Here is a 17,966-nt window from a genome sequence, read left to right on the forward strand (position 1 = left end):
ACAAAAATTGTGTGAAAGATATTAAAAAATGTTGACAAAATTTCATATTTGTCCAAGTGCCAAGCCAAAAAGGCAAAAAAACAGACAGGCAAACAGACAGGCCAAATTGTGGCTTTTTGGTTTATTTAGGCCAAAAAAAAAACAAAATTCACACACACACACACACACAGACACACAAAAAAAAACTTTTTGCAACTCGAGCAATAACTTTTGCCAGCAGTCGACTATGACAGAAAACTATGACAAAAACAGCTACAACAACAACAACAACAAATGCAGCAACTACAAGAGAAATAATAATAATTTTAGTTGGTATGTCACATTCCCTTGACGCTCGGTTTAATGTGGCGTTAAAAGTTTATTTTAATTAGGGGTTTTGTTCATGTCCGTAACCGGCTCAAAATGTATTTTCAGTTTCCTTGATAATGTCGTTGGCTTAATTAAATGAAGACTCTCAGTTGAGAGGATTTAACTAAAGTGCGATGCCCACTCAAGGGACATACATACATACATATAGCCCAGGACGAAATTGTGTTGGAATGTAAGACAACTTTAAATTTAATAAAATGTTTTTTTTTAAAAGGGGTTAGGTTGTGGCCAAGAAGAATTAAAATGTGTAGATATGTAACATGTAATGTTTATATCCTTAAAAAAGGATTACTTACGGGTGCTATTAGAACCTAGTCTAGGGTCTGATTAGGCCTCGATTTGTCTGCTTATCTTTAATCTTTTGACTAGGACAATACATTAAACAATAAAATCTTTTATTGACATGCTAGTTTATTTAGACTATTTCTATGTCCTCTCAAGAGGTGATTTAACTTTCGGCATTTCCTATTTATCCTTTGGGATCAGTTAAGCTTGAATTTTGTATCTATGTCTATCCTAAAACGTCAATGGCACTTTAAGAAGCCACAATCTCTTAGTTGAGTAACCACAATTACCGAATGGCAATCTAGACATATATATTTCATTTATGCATGTGCCCAACTAACTAGTTACAGTTGGCCAAGAAATTGTGGCCAGAAGGCGAATGCCACCCTTGAAACCAAAGCATAAATGCCAACTGCGGTCTACGTTCTGCAATTTAAACCTTTTCGAAAATCTATTGCAGCATTTAACACTTCAAATGCAATGCAATGGAAATAATACTTTAATATTATTTGCATAAATGCGTTTCATTTCATGCTCCACCGATTATTTCAAATCTCATTATGCAACTGTGAAAAAAAGAAACAAAAAATTGATGTAAATAAAAATAAGAAGTAAAAATAAATTATTTCAGGCAATAGCAGCATATGCACTTATACTGACATTGCGGCCAACTATTAAATGGCATTGCCGCAATTCAGATAATACTTTCAATTTTATATTCTTCTTGCTCCCCTCCTAAAATATACACAATGCATTTTTGGTTGGCCAAATAATGCAACATTTTGTAGCTGCAAATTGAAACATTTCGTTTCATGTTTTATTTTTATATTTTTGTTTTATGTATGTTATTCTCGGGACAAACAAATGTCGAGTGAAAGTTTTTTAATTACTCTCAATAGAAACAAAACGAGTGCGATGCGAACGTGGCATACTTCAAGGCGTGCAATGAAACACAATATGGCCAGGAAGAGGGTAAAGAGACGGAGGTGGAGATAAAGGAAAGAAGACAAGCCGAACATGTGTTGGCACAGGCAAAAAAGAAAAGAAACAACGAAAAGTTTCCTCTTTCGGTGTTATTAAATTTTGTTTTGTTGAAATTGGAGCGAATTGTTTGGTGGCCAACACGACCTGCTACTCTGTTTGAGTTGAGACCTTTTGGACTCGAGAGTAATAAAGATATAAGTTTATTAAGAAATCAACAAAAAAAAGGCATAAATTAAGTAGAATTTATTAAGTCTTGTTCAAGTTTTAATGTTTTTTTGGTAGCTCCAAAAAACAATCCATTGCATGAAACTTGTAATAAATTTCTGATTTTAAATGAATGCTTTTCATAATTACAGTGAAAATATATTTTAAACGCAGACATACCAAGGTCAGCCAAATGCAGTTCTAGCAACCAACTAGAAAATTTTTAACCCATATAAGTGAACTCATCTGGAAGTTAATTTTCTCATATTTAAATCATAGAATTTTGTAGCCATGAGAAGTTGCTGCAATGCAAGGATGGAAAGCATTTTGTTTGTCCGTGTTATTTAAATCCTCGCATGCTCTTAGAGTTAGTTTTTCTTCAACAAAGCAATGCTAAGTTTTTCTTCCGTCGAGCAATTGGCTAATGGTGAAAGTTAAATACTAATGAAAATATTGCACAGAGCGTCCAAGGGTGATATTTTTTTGAAAGAGCTGATGATAGTTGGCAATGAACTGTTTAGATTAAGAACTTTTTGAAAGTTAAGCCGCCTCGAGGTCTGTTCTTAAAAGAAGCTTTCTTCAAAGGCAGCACAAAAAATTTGGCAGGTTAAACCATGAAATACTATCATCAGCAGAAACATATCTAATGAGGATTCATTTCTCTAATAACTGCATGTGTAAAACAGAAAAGTTCAATAGGAATCTCTTTCACTACTAAAAGAAGTTAATTTAAAAAGGACTTACGAATATTTTGTCTCTGTCAAGAGGGGTTAAATAATGCTTTTGCCTTCAAAAAGAAAGATCGTTTATGTCTTAAAAGTAAACCTAGTTTTTCTGTTCCTTATTGAACAATTCTTTATCCAAATTATGTCTAATCTTATTAAAGATATAAAATGTCCTAATGGTACAAGGCAGTTTTTTAACAAGTTTATTTCATTTATCAATGATACAATACTTAGTAGCTCACTATAAGTAGCAAGCGTTTGATTAGCATAGAAATTTGCGTGGAAAACTTAAGTTATTTATTAGCAAATAATATAAAAAGCTATCAACACAGCAAATGTTTACTCCGTCACTTTACATTGTTTAGCCAATGGCAGCGAAATGATATATAACAAAGTATATATTCAAAGATAAAGTCAAGTGTATATCGGGGTACGGCGATTAAAAGTGAACCACGGGGGACAGGCAATTAGTGGGGGCAAAACAAAACAAATACGAGAAAAAATAGAATACATAGATGAAACTGGTCTCCTGCCGCTAATGCGAAAATAGCCAAGCAGCTGAATGCAAACATGGCAATAAAGTGCCCTGTCGCAGTCACAGCAGCGCCCAGCAGCAGGCGGAGCATTACCAAGAACCACATCAAACTGAAACTGGGAACGTGACTGCAACATGCAAATTTTATTGCTCAGTGTTGTAAATGTTCCCTCGGACCGTGCCTCTTTTCCTGACATTCGGGTGAAAATAACTTGCTCACATTTTGCAATTGTCTGCGTCAATGTGGCATGACACTCCCACGCCCATGACACGCCCATGAATATACATACATACATACATTCTATCCTTGGCCCTGCTCTCCATTCGCCCTTCTTACCGTCGAGCTTATTCATGTCTGTGTCTAATGGTGGGCCATTTGTCGCACATTTTGTATTGCAAATACACATGTTCTAGGCATTTGGAGTGTTTGTGCGGTTAATAAAGAGGCTCCCCTCCGAAACACAGAAATCGAGAAACATAATTGATTCTATGGCATTATAATTGTCAAGAAGTGCGGGCACTGAGGGCCACTCAAAATTTATGCCTCTGTAATTAAGCATTAGAATAAACAAATGACTAAATTACCCAACATTGTGAATGACTGATACTTCTAGGCGTATGCGTAATGTATAATATACTTTAAGGATTCATTTCAGATGAAAGTTAAAACTGAACTCTAATCTAGATAATCACTTCTGCTATCTCTATCTCGACTTTAAAGCCACAAGACAACAAAAAAACCCTTAACAAGCCAAAAGTCAGTGTTAGGTCAAGCCACAAAGGCTTTCTTAAGTCCCATAACATTGTTTAACGAAACACACAGAGTAAAAAAAAGAAAACAAAGAGAAATGAAAGGAAGCAGGAGCAAAAAAAAAAAACGTCCAAGGCATTGAGTAATTGGCAAGTCAGCAGTAAATTCTGTAAAGGAGAAAGACAGCCCCAAATGGACATTAACACGCACACATACATGTGCCTGAGACATGACCATATAGCCAGATAGCCTACTTGTTCGACCACAAAGTGCTTCTGGTCGGCGTCACTTTTGCTTTACGTTATATTTCGCAAACATTTTTTTTTACTTTGGCCATTGTATTTTTGGGCTATCGAACATTGACAGCATCGATGCCACAAGACCAGCGAGTCTGGTTTGATGAAAATGAAATGCGATTCCAAGGGAGAATAAATTAGGATTAAATGAAGTTTGCCAAAGTTAGGGCAACACGTTGAAAAATCCAACCCAAAAAGCAATATCGTAATGACAGAGAAGGCAGCATAAAATGGAAATTCTATCTGGGTTTTCTTCTTTTATGTTTTCCAAAGAGTCCATTGGGCATAAATTTAAAAATGATATATTTCTGTTTTCCTGTCAATTTATGACTGATAAAAAGCAGACCAAAATTTTATGTGTTACCACACTGTCAGAGTATTTGCTACAGCTATTTCACGGATCTAAATAAAAGATTTTGGGGGGATCCGACACCGAATTTAATTGCTGAAATTTCCGAATTTTTGGTCTAGTCTTTTGATTTTGTCTAATGCTAATAAGCTAAAATTTTCTATATCCATTAATGCACATTAAATACTTTGGATTGGAATACTATATCATACAAATTACGTTTTTGGAAAAATTTAAAAAAAAAATACAAAATACATTCCATTTTCAGAATATCATCTTCCATTCTTCTGGTTGAACCTTAAGACCAATACTCACCGAAAAAGCAGCAACAGAACACAATCGTATATAGTGTGATAAATATAACGCGAACATCGGTGCGATCGAAAATATATTCACTAGCTTTTTCGGCATCTTCTTCATCTTCGATCAAATCGATGGCCACTGTATTTTTAGCCGATGACGTTGTTGCCAGAGCTCCGGCCAATGTTGTCAGGGTTGTCGTTGTTGTTTCGTCGTCGAGTAATGTGTAATCGGTGCCATTCAATCGCTGCTGAAGCTGCAAGCTAGTGGCATATGTGGAGTCATTTGCAGCTGAAGTTAGGGTAAACAATGCAACCAGCAGAAGCAGGAGATGCCACGGAAATGAATTGGGTTTGGTGGGTAGATAGAGTTGTTGCTCTTGATGCTGGGTGGGTTTGGGTTGCTGTTCCTGCTGCTGCTCCTGCTTTTGTTGCCCTAAGCCGGAAATGCTATAATTTGTTGAGCTGCTGTTTTGATTATGCCACTCTCGGTTGTTGGTGTTAGTGCCACCAAGAACATTGTCATTATCATCATCATTGCCATCATCATCATCATCATCATGGGCATCGGCATCAGATTCAACATCATCATTATCATAAGCTGCTGATATGTTTACCCTGCCACTTTGCCATCGTTGTTTATGTTCTCGTTGTTCTCGTTGCTTTTGAGTTGCTTCCGTTTCCTGTCTCTGTCTTCGTCCGCGTCGGTGTCGTCCTTTGGACGCCATCTCTCTCATTATCATCATTGTCAATGGCATCGTTGTTGCCAGTGATGTTGTTCTTCTTCTCATAGTGCCAATAATAATAATGCAATGCAGCCTGATACAGTGGAAACGAGTGAGGAAGATAGAAAAGAACATGATAATAGTTAGTCATAATCTCTGGTTACTCTTTGCTTAAAAAAAATTATTAGCTTAACTGAATAGTTGATCAAAGTAAAATGAAAGCGATTTAATATTGTAACGGCTAATTGTGATTAAAAGTTGTTAAAACTATCTTATGGCTGTAAATAAAATGTATATTTTTTAATATTTTTATATTTTTTAGGTTAAGTGGGAAGAATACACATTGAATCATAATGACTTTAAGTACCCTTCTTTGAATGGACAACTTCCAAATTTATTTCTGTCTTTAATAAAGACTAATAAAGCACTTAAATCACCTTCTATGCGACATTGTAGTAACCTTTTTTTTGACTATTCAATGAGCATGGGATATAATTGAATAAGGATAAAGGTCAATTTTGATATGTAAATGAGATATTTTAAGATATATTGATTATTTAATTTAGACAATAGCTAAATTTTCCATTATTTAAAGAGACAACTTAGCAAAATAATTGTTGATAAGGGAAATACCTTTCCTGTTGTCCCGTCTTGCCATTTCTTCAAAAAAGACTAAATTTTTACATTTAAGGGAAGGGATCATGTCTAAAATATTCTTTTGCATAGATAGAGAATATCATTGTGACCTTTAACCTATAGAGTGTGTCATTAGATACAGAGTCACGTCGGAATCATATAGTGTTTGGAGTAACGGCAATTACATCAATGTCCTGCCAATGCGTGACTTTTTCAGTGACACTCGATGGCCCCAAAATCTCTCTCTCTACCTTTGGCTGACACGCTTTTCGATTCTCTTTGGTCGTCTGAGTAGACTTTTTAATTAAGCTTGCTTGCTATTAATAATGAGCATAATTAAAACATTTGTCTGCCAATGCGAAAAGAGAGAAAATTATGATTTTCCATTTGCCACGCGCCACACTTACACACCCACACACACATGTGTTTCTATTTCTAAAACATGTCCACATAGATTTTTGCTACTATTTTTAATATGCACTACGTTTCGTTGCTAATTACGCGAATGCAGTTGCCTTTGCTCCTCTAATGTCTCCCTCTCTCTCTCTCCACTCTGTATGTCATATCCCTTCAAATGTCGCTTTGATTATTGTCCCTCTGAGTGTGTTTGTTTTGTGTATGTGTGTGTGTGTGTACACGAAACGTGCTCTAATTAATAGACATTCGCACACTGAAGAGACATAACCAACAAAATGGCTATCAAGTAATTAACGCTACTGAATCATGTCTGCATATTATATATACATATATAGGTTTTCTACAGCTATGGATATAAAATTGTCGAAATGTAAATATTATTCATATTGCCAACAAAATGAGAGAGAAGGGAAACATAAGAGGACAACATTCGAATGCCAAACAACAACTAGTGGCAACTGTCAAATAAAATGTCACTTGCCTGCCATTTTAATAGCCTGTTTTAAGTGTTTTGCCATAGACATAGCAAGTTGTTGCTCATGATGTCTAAACATAAATTTACCAGAGATTTTTAGATAAGCGAAAAAATAATCAACTAAAACACTTTAATAAAAATGTATCCTAGATTTTCAAACCATTCAAAAATCAATGGAAAATGGCATGGCAATTCCCTTTTTTTGCTCATCACGAAATACTTAATATGGTTAACTTTAACAAGTTTCAGCTCACACAGCGACCATTTAGAAAAGTGGATGGTCCTCCGATCCTTACCACTAAATCAGTCAATTAGCAAAGAACTTTTTGTGGATAGTTAAAGGCCTTTTACGAGTGGTTAACTTTCTAAGCTGGGTCAACTAATTAATCACTTATATTACAGCAAACTTTAGTCAAGGCAAACTTGCATAATCAAACTGTATTCTAATATGAAAAAGGCATAATAATAAAAGAACTAATAGTCATAGTTTTCCTCTTTGGGAAATAAAAGGAAAGTCATAAATTATGTAATTTTGTCTAGGCGGAAGGAATATTTTGAGTCTGTCTGACAGTTTCTGTTAAATGTGACATAGAAGAAATTTGCAACACCTTTCTTATAAAGCAAAAAAGCGTTAGTTTTGACCATGAGAAAGACAAAGTCTATTTTAAAATAAAAATTAATTACTATTTTTAAAAGAAAAACACAATGAAAACCACAAACAAATTTTCTATACATATATTTTATTTACAACTTTCTTTGACTTATCACCCTGACTTAATCAAATGCTAACCACTTTATCAAACACATAACAAAATACTCAAAATCATAAATCCATAAAAAATGTTTTTTTTTTCTGCGTTTACTTGGCCAATATGAAATAACAATAAAAACCCATAAATGCCAGTCAAAGATGCCTTCAGGCACGCTTAAACGGCGGCCAATGGCAATCAGGATAAGCAAACAGCCAAAGGAAAAGCGAAAACAAAGCAGAGCACACAACAAAGCCCGGAAAGTGGACCGGACTCGTTTCGCAGCAAAAAAAAGGCGTTGATGTAGGCGTAGCGTAGGCGTAAATGTGGGCGTGGAAGTAAACAAGCAACAACTACCGAGTCACTGAGCGAAACTTTAGCCAATTGTGCCCGGATATGGGTCAAACTACAAGAACAGTAATTAAAGGGCAACACTTAATTGGCTGAAATTTATAATTAACGAGGACAGCGATACAAGGAGAACGAACTTTTGATTATCGTTTGTTCTACGCCCAAAAAGAATTGGCACTTTGTCTTTGCCCCGAAACGGGCACAATAGTTCAAATGGTTTTATGAACTTAAAGGAATGAGAGTTAGTACAAATAGAACAATGTACTAAGTTTTCCCTTGTAAGCTTAGTTAGAATTTTACTTTTCATTTGTGTCTTACAGATGGAACAAAACCTATTCATATTTGACGGCTGGAGAACAATCTTGGAAGAAGAATAATTTTTTGACATCGCAATAACGATATTACAAAAGGATGTGAATGGAAACGTTAATTTTGATGTTGTACGTTTTGATTATTTTGTTTGTATTTTGTTTTGTTTTATTTACAGTATACAATAATCAGTCATTTTCATACATATAAAAAAGTTTTAGAATTTTCTGTAAACAAAAAATAATCCTCAAAGCAAATTTTACTCGTGGGCAAATTTTAAAGTCACAAAGCATACGAAAAGTTATAAAATTAAATCTTTTGGCAGTCTATTGCATATTTAAAGGGGCAAAGTTTCAACGTTTTACAGCCCTTTGAATATAAACAAGGTCACTAAAACAGAGAATAGGTAGTTTTGTCTTACACTTATCTCTTAGCTCCAGTCTTCGTCTCCCCATGTTATACTTATTGAAAGTCTTTCAATGTTTCTTTGTTTAGGTTTAAAGCTCATTGATTGAAACTGAATCTTGAATTTAAGGAAACGTGTTGTTTTCTCTCCATATAACATTGTATAAAATTCTTTGTGCATGTTCAAAAATTGTTACTCCAAGACTCAAATGTAGGAGTAATTTGACTAGTTTGTTGGCGATTTCATCTTAATCTCTGCTTACATAAGCTTTTGTTCTTGAACATGCAAAGAGATTACAGCCAATGCCAAAACACTTTCAAAATTTGACACATTCATGTTCTTTATCTATTGAAGATTAGGCAAAATTCGCTTTTAGCCAAAGTAAGTTTATGTTAATCGAGTAGTGTACCAGCTTTTGCAGACTCCCATTTTCTATTTTCTATCTAATAAACATTTCAGTGTCGAATGTTTGTTCGTCAATGTTTAGTTTTGGCAGTCTGGCCCCTTCACTTCCGTAGACACAGCTGACACCATCACACGAAGGCTTCACAAACAGCAGCAATAACAACAAACTGTCAACTAATGTCAAATGCAGAGCAAACGCCCTTTCACCTGCCCTGGGGGGCCATGCTGGGGGATGGGGGCACTATGTTGCAGGATAAGCCAGAACATGCACACCTAGCATCTAGAATGTATGTTCGCCTAGTCGTCGTGTCCTTTGCCCTGTCAGTTGCCTGGGCTTAGTGGCAAAGTCTTGTTTGCTGTTGAAAGTTTCTGTTAAAAGGTGGAACTGGCTGGCTGGTGGCATGGGATTAGTTTGCCTTTAAGTGATATTACATGCTGCTTGAACCAAGAGCCAAGAGCCGACTAGTCGAAGTCGAAGGCCGAGAAAGTGGCCAGTAATAGCACGGCATCTGGATTCGACACTGCCAGCGGCAGAAAAGCCGGAAGAGAAAAAAAATAAATGATTGAATTTAATAGTGGGCAACTTACATATGCCACCCACAAGAAAAAATTGTTAGAAATATTTTCACATGCACAAAGGATATTCCATCGAATTGCCTTTCAATCATGCAAATTTTTTCTGCACATTTTTTGCTTTTTGCTCCTTTCATGTAACATTCTGCTCTGCACAGAGCTAAAATATATATGTATGTATCTGTGTACTTACATATACATATGTAAACGTATATTGTGTGCTGAAAATTTCTGCCAATTTGTTGCTTAATTGTGATTTGGCCCCAGGCAGGCCATGGTGCATGCATTTTGAATGCAAAAATAGTTGAGTACTGCGATTTTAGTCTATGTATTTATGCAAAAGCCACTCTTATTTTATAAATTTTGGTTTTTGGCCTTGCATTAAAAGTTCCCTACATGCATAAGCGAGCATATTGACTAGAACTGGCATTTAGTGAATATTTTATGTGAGATCATAGGTCGGTGAAAATATATAAAAACTATCTCTTTGTAGAATATATGAATTTTATTTAAACATAGTTACTATTAACTTTAAAACCACTAAGTTTGAAGGCCAAAAGCCTTATGTTTTATGTTTAAAACTCTAATTAATTTTTATTTTTTCCGTAAAATTGACATAAAATCGCTTCTTAGCTCTAGTTTATAAGTCTTGCAGGGTGGTTAAACTGGATTAATTATTACGATTATTTCTTAATCGTATAATAAATTGATTACCAACATAAACGACCATTGATTAGTGATTTAAATGATTATATTATAAACAGCATTCAAATTTTGATGAGTTATATAGTTTTACGATTGTTCTCTGGAGACGGTCTAGGAGGAAGCTTAATATATAATGGGAAAACTAAAATTAAGAACCGATTTCTCTTTATTTTTCGATCTAGAACCGATTAACATAACAATTTTCATTTTTCTAGATCTTCTTACATTTTCAATAATACATATTTGAATTATTTTCAATAATTTACTATATAAATTATTTATAAGTTCTCCATTTCTTATTGGAAGCTGGCTTAACATTATAACGACAACTAATTTAACTTTCCCTCATAATTTCTTCTACAACAGTTTAGAAATCAAAAACAAAGAACAAGTAATTATAATTTTATGGTAAATAATTAACAAGTCTAACAAAAATAATAGAAATGATTTATGGTTGGCACATATCAACAAATAGAAAGAATATGAAATATGTATAATACAAAAATGAATAAAGACTTTTAATTGTGGCAATTTCTGATACTTTAGCAAAATCGAAAAAATATATTTTTAAGTTTGACTTGCAAAACTCGTGCACAAATAATTTCTTTGTTTATTGACTTGTTTATTTATTTAACATTTGCTGAATATCATAAAAAAATAATGACTAAAGGGTATAATAACTTCGCTTGAAATCCTTTTTCATATATCTGTTTTTTATGCCTAGCAAATTTTTTTTGTCAGAATCATTTTTTACACGACACTTACAGGCATTTTTTATGCTTTGTGATTGTTGAAAGTGTTGACATTTTTCCATTTTGCTGTGTTACCTGTCTGTGTGCTTAGCATTTGCATGATGTCTGTATATGTATGCATATTTGTTTATGTATAGTATCCGTGTGGTAAATACCACTACCATTTAGTTTTATTTGCATTGCAATTAGTTTCAATGGCAAATGGCATATTTGTCTAATGGTTTTTTTTTGCCACCACCAAATTGTTTGCTCATGCATATGAATGCTAACTGTTATTATTATCATTATGAAAACCCCAAAGGAGGGCAAAAAATGGAAGCACCTAACCAGCACAAAACGGCAAACAAACATCTAAAAGGAAAACATTTAAAATGTGAAGCTCTTTAAGCTTCAACTAGAGTTAGATAAGTTGCCTAACTTCCATGTGACAGAACACAACAGCAACTAGCTCTCTGTGTGTCTGTCTGTCTGTCTGGGCGTCTGAGTGAACTAAACAACTTTTTAACAATGTTTGAGCATCGTAAATTTGAAACAGCCCAACTATTCCACTCCACTATTCCACTTAGCATACCTGGCCTGGGAACAGGATGTTGGATAGAGTCTAAGCGAAACTTGGTTGTCGCCTGTTCTTGGAATAATGGCGACAACTTCCGCAACGAAAATTGTGTGGCGCTTAAATGAGCCAAGTGCCGCTGTGATTGACATTGCCAAAGGACTCTTAAGGACTCATTCAAATGAAATTGACGCCCGCTTGGCAAGCTTAAGGCAAACTAAATTGATTTGACTGATGCTAAATCTGATTTAATTAAAACCCATCTGCAATTGCAATGAAAACTTCAACCCATCTCCCCACTCTCCCCTAATCATCCTCCACATTCGTCCTTGGTTAGCTTGTTTCGAAGAATAATATGTGAATAAACAAGCCAAAGCTGAGTGTACAGACTCTGACAAGGACAATGACAATGGAAATTGCCTAAGGATAAGCAAATGCTATGGGCATATGGGAATATGACAATGACTGAGAAAATCAACAAAATTATCAAACTGACTTTATCATATAGAGAAGAGATGAGTTTTTTTCTTCAATAAATAATTAACTGTACCCAACATTTTTCATCCAAGTTGATATCTATAGTTAAATCTTGGTTTCTTATTGGAAACATATAGCCATATACTTAGCTATATATTTCAAGGTCTACTAAAGATTTAAGTTATACCTTTTAATTTGTTGCGCAATATAAAGGAAAAGTCGTAAAGAGTTAACAATAAGAAATATAGAAGACTTGAATAAACTTGAATTCAATGGACTAAACTTTAACCCAAGCCATCTGCTATCTATTTAACAAATTTTACAACAAGATAATGTTATTATATCAAAATCAATTTAACTTTAACAAGGGATAATTATATAAAAGTTCCCTCCATTATAAATCACATTTAAACTTTAAAAATATTAGTGAATTTTATGCATTAAAATAAAATTTCCCAAAAAAAAATTCCATAAAATGTACGTCAAAGAAAAATTTAAATACATTTACCATTCTGGATACTCTCATATCATGTTGTCAATCTCGCTAGTTATTTACCTGTTTATTTAATGTATCAAAAACACGCGAAAATTGAAACAAAAAATTGTTCCCAACCAAAGAAAAGAACAAAAAATTTGCGCAATTTTCTTGTGCAGCCCAAAACAAAATGCCTCCCGCTCGTTCGTATGAAAAGAAAAGTCATTACAAGTTGCTCACATTGGAAACAATTTGTAAAAACCGAAAAAAAGAAGAAAAACCCCCGAATAAAGGAGCAAAAACGAAATGCAGCTAACTGCAACATGTGAATGCAAGCTGCAATTGGAATTGGACTGAACATTCTCCTTCGCCCTCTCCTTTTTTTTCACCCATCCTCATGTTTGCGTAAATTGTGCTGAAGTAAGGACATTAAGTGGTAATTGACTGTGGCGGGCGAGCACCATGTGAAATATGCTGCTACTTCTGCTGCTCCTAGAAACACCAACGAATCGTCCAGACAAGCGAGCAAAAAATGTGAGGAAGCTTTCATGATAACCATGATTTATGTTGCCCAGTTTTTATTCCTATTTTTCCCGAGCAGTCCTTTTTTTTTTTGTACCATCCCATCTCCACCCTTTTTGTTTTTGTTGTTTCGGTAGGAAACCCTACAACTAAAATTGAATGAAATTTTTCGGTAGCCAATGCTGAAATGTGTCTGAGTTTGGCCTGGTTTTTACTTGGTAAATTTTTAATGGCTTTAGCAACCGATTTTCGTGAAAAGTTAATTTCAGTTTGTTAATTTTGTGGAAAGCCAACGTATTGCAGTTAAAGTTGCTTAGTTTTTACCAAACAAACTAAACTAAGCATTAAAGGGCAAAGCTACTTTAAATTGATCCAACCAAAAGGATAAAATAGCACACAAAAGTTTTTGTCGGCACTTTAGTTGAAATTTTGCAATATTTTTAATTGAAATGTGATTTTTATTATCAATAAATCCATTTCTTAAGGTTGTTGCGTTATCGATTGTAATATCGTTATCGTTAAATTTATATAACTTGCTAACAAAATATTAGAAAATTTTCAAATATACTTTAATTCTGGTAAATTTTCTGATGAAGCCCATTTCAGAGTTTAACTAGGCATTAAATTAATAAAAATTGGAATCGGAAATGTTTTGCGACGGTGAATTCCCTTATAAACTGACGTAGACTTAAATGAATATACCCTTTTGGCGAGGGTATATACGTAAGAAACAACAAAACCATAGTCAAAACAAAAAGTAGATGGATAAACATGAAAAACTGCGGAAAAAAGAAATACGTGTACAATGACATTTTTTTACCCACAACTTTCAACAACTTCACAACGAATTTACATGAATTCTTGTAATGATCTGTCTAACTCAAACAATGAGTTTTCCACGCATGAAACTATTTGATTTATGTCCCGCAATTTCAAGAGCCGTATCCACAGAAATCTTTCTTGGCAGCCAAACTCTCATTGCAATCAGCTTAAAAGCTTGCGTCACGACTCCGGCTCATCCTTTTTGGCCGTCGATCGCATTGGGCTTAGTCGAATGCATGCGTAGATACCGGCGGCACTATTTCACGACCTTGTCTACCTTTATTTCCGTTGTTGCAGCTTCTTCTTGTGCTATTGTTTGCCAAAAAAGTATAAAACGCAAACTTTTGTTTTGCGTTCCAACGAGAAAAAGAAGAAGAAGAAATGACAACAAGAAGGACGTGAGACTTGGATATTGGAAGCCAATTTAGCTGACAACAACTAGTGGCCGCCAACGTTTGACTGGGACCAATTTGTGCAATAAAACGCGCGTGGCAAGTGCCAGCGGCATCATGGCTCTGACTCGTGTTGCATATTTATAGGGGCCATTGCAATTTATATGGCTCGAATGGCAAAAAAGAAAAAGAGAGACAGAGAGAAAGAACGAAATAAGCAAGCCATTTAAACAGGCCAATTGGCAAACGTCTTTGCACGACAATTTTCATTAAATTTGCATTCAAGTTCGTGCCGCTTTGCCCGACCATCGATGGTCAATAATTTATGGCAACGCAGGGATTGGTCAAAGATTATGCAAAGTTTTCTGGCCAACAGAGAAAATATTTTTGTGCCTGACTTGAAAAACTTTTTCGTTAACGGGTGGGGAATTGCGTGTGACAGGCGTGAGAAAACTGCGAAAGAGTGGAGACAAAAATGGGCTTAGTGTCAGTTATGTTAAAGTCATTATCGATTTGTGAAATTTTCATAATTGGTTTTCAAAAATCATCATTAAAAGTTAAACTTAACAATAAAAAGATAGAATTGCAATCCTGAACAAATTGGCAATATTTCTTAATCAACATGTATACAATCGCAATATTTATCTATTTCTTTCAATTCTTTAAGAACTGCTTGAACAGTTAAACCTTTTTGAATATGCAACAATTACTACGAGCTTAATATTTTACCAGTTGAAGGCAATGAATTTGCTTGGCCCCTTTTGGCATTCGAACACAATAATTAAAATATGACCCTTTGGCCCTGCCCTTGCTCTTACTTGGTGGCCTTTTGTACTCACTCTAAACCATATAACTTGCCCCATCGTAAATCTTTTGGCCATTTTTCGTTTATCAAATGAACCACAAAAGGAAAGAAATAAATTACAAAATCATTGGAAAATGCAGTTCATGCACATGCGTTTTCAACCCCATTTCCCATACCGAAAATGCACAGAAAAATAACAAAAATGTCGAAACGGAAATGGATTGAAAAACTAAGCCTGAAAGTATGCAATAAATCTTTATGTGAAAAGTAAGTGCCAAATGGACATGACCTGAAAATATTTCCCTTATTTTCCTTTCTTATATTTTGGTTGCTTTCATTGAAAGCTATAAATCTATAAATATTCCAAAGGCTTTTGTAAAATTGCAAAACTAAATTTGACAGATTATCAACAAGCTAAGAAATTGGTTAAATTGAAACAAAAATGTAAACAAAATAACAAAAATGTTATTTATGCCTTGTCTGGAACCATGATTTAGTCTGACAATATAAAATTGAAATACATTTAAATAAATCTTGTCTAAAATTTACTAAGTTCCATTGACTTCGATTAAGAGGAATCCGAGTGGGCAAATAAAATAGTTTAAATAAAACATCTGCCTATAAAATTATTTGCAACACGTGCTAGGCGTGAACGCATATACCCCTAATCTTGTAGATATAACCAAATGAAAAACAAATAGCAGTTGCCCAAGTATTACAATTTATTCATGTGCATTTTTGCATGTGTCTAGTTGAATTATCCTGCGATTGTTTCGCAGAGTCTTTGTCTAGTCCAGAACTATTTGTAGTGTAGTCGTCTCTTCACCAATCATCCAGAGTAATTTAGATGTGAGAGTCCCAGTAGATGTCCCACTTGATGGGTTCCAAAGTTCCTAAATCCATTTTCCAGAGGGCTCCATTCTCATCGCGCTCAATAGCCTTGGCAAAGCTCTCGGCACACTGCTCAGTAGTCTGTGTGGGGTGTTCCAACAATTTCTGGGCCACACACGGTTCCACATCCAGCCAAGAGTTGAAGCTTTGTACCAAAGAAGTTGCGGTAATGCCAGGATTCACGGTGTAAGCCTTTACACCAGTGATTTTGGAAAGTTTTGCAAGTGATTGGGTAAAGCTAACCACAGCAGCCTTTGATGCAGAATACACGGGCACCTGGTAGATAGCATTGAATCCGGTCACAGAGCCAATGTTGCAGAGACTGCCACCAGGACCACCATTGCGAATATCCCAGAAGGGCATAATGGCCGTGGTGGTGTTGACCAGACCGGTGAAGTTGATGGCAATGGTCTTCTCGATCGCATGATCATCCAGGATACCAGCACCGTTCACCAGGACATCGACTTTCTTATACTTGGCGAAAATCTTGGCCAGTGTTTTGCAGCTCTCCGAGACGGGCGCCATGACATCATAAGACTGGTATGTTACATTCGTTTTGGGGTTGACCTTCTTGATCTCGTCAATGATTTCGGGCTTGTCCAGACGATCCAGGATTATCAGATTCTTGACGTTCCTTTTGACAAGCGCCTTACAAGTGTCCTTACCAATGCATCCCAAACCGGCAACGAAAACGATAGTTTTGTTAGCGAGACCCATTTTTGTTTTTTTAGTTTTTGTTTTTTTGAACTTTTTGTAACAAAACGAAAATGGAAAAAGGAATTTTAGAAATAAAATAGCTTAAAATGTTTTAGTGTTTTTTTGTTAGCTGTGTGTGAACTGCTGGAATGATTGTTGTGTTCTGATTTTTACTGAGACTTGATGCTAGGTATATCAACTTTTTCGTTGACGTTTAAAGTCAATGAACTATTTCGATGTTAAATTTGTTGTTTTTGAATTTCAAACAGTTGCCAATAAAATTATCTTTCCATGCAACTAGATACCTATTTCTGTTTGGTGTGTTTGAGGAGGCGCATTTGCTTTTGTTATAAAAGTAGACTCATTAATTAGGCCAGACCAAAACTAAAGATAAAAGCCTGAAAACAATGGGCCTCCTAGCCTTGCGGACCTTGAAAATTCTGACGGGGCCATTCATCATGCTCAAGTGTCGGACAACACAAAAAAAAAAAGGCAGTCGCATAAATATTACAATATAATTATGATGGCCAGACGGCCGTTTGCAAGGAGAAACAAAACTTTTGGCTGGGAAAATTAATCAAACACTTAAAATATATATGAAAAAAGAAAAAAATCGTTTTGGGTCATTCATTATTATTTTTTTTGGTTTTCTGAAATGTCGCCTGAGAGAAAACTTTTTGCAGAAACAAATATACATAACAATAAGAACTAATCGAAGAGAAAGTCATTCTCTGCTAAAAGACCCATTAAACTTCCAACGAGTAACGAGGAGTTAAGAAAGTCGCTGCTTAAATTGTGCTAATCAAATTGCCAATGTCTGACATTAAAAGACAAAAATGATGGCACATATAAAAAGTAAGTACTTGGCGCGCTTTAATATGAAACTGTCTTCGAGGACTTTTTGTCTTGCAATTGTAAGTTCAGGTGTGCTTTTGAATATTTGCGAATAAACTTGCAATCACACTGAGTTCCGGCTAATGGCTATGTTAATTGGGTGAAAAGTAATTTCACCTGGACGACTACGTGACAGTCA

The 17,966-nt window shown here is 35.1% G+C and overlaps 2 protein-coding genes across 4 annotated transcripts in view; both read right to left on the minus strand.

Annotated features, from left to right (window-relative positions):
- LOC6642231 (trissin receptor) overlaps nt 1-17,966 on the minus strand; it is a 50,246-nt gene that overhangs the window by 17,678 nt on the left and 14,602 nt on the right. For all 3 annotated transcript variants that reach the window (XM_047010489.1, XM_023175848.2, XM_023175849.2), the window contains exon 2: nt 4,814-5,616. In XM_047010489.1, the coding sequence (XP_046866445.1) occupies nt 4,814-5,588 (775 nt within the window). In that variant the 5' untranslated portion in view covers nt 5,589-5,616. The remainder of the gene's footprint in view (nt 1-4,813; nt 5,617-17,966) is intronic.
- On the minus strand, nt 16,051-16,996 carry LOC6642232 (alcohol dehydrogenase). The gene has a single exon (XM_002065338.4). The coding sequence runs from the start codon at nt 16,952-16,954 to the stop codon at nt 16,190-16,192; it is 765 nt and encodes a 254-aa protein (XP_002065374.1). The 5' UTR covers nt 16,955-16,996; the 3' UTR covers nt 16,051-16,189.

Source organism: Drosophila willistoni (genome assembly GCF_018902025.1).
Source record: "Drosophila willistoni isolate 14030-0811.24 chromosome 2R unlocalized genomic scaffold, UCI_dwil_1.1 Seg167, whole genome shotgun sequence".
NCBI classification, from domain to species: Eukaryota; Metazoa; Arthropoda; class Insecta; order Diptera; family Drosophilidae; genus Drosophila; species Drosophila willistoni.

Excerpts from the sequence above, each read along its gene's own strand:
- LOC6642232 (XM_002065338.4), bottom strand. The coding sequence starts at position 16,954 with ATGGGTCTCGCTAACAAAACTATCGTTTTCGTTGCCGGTTTGGGATGC.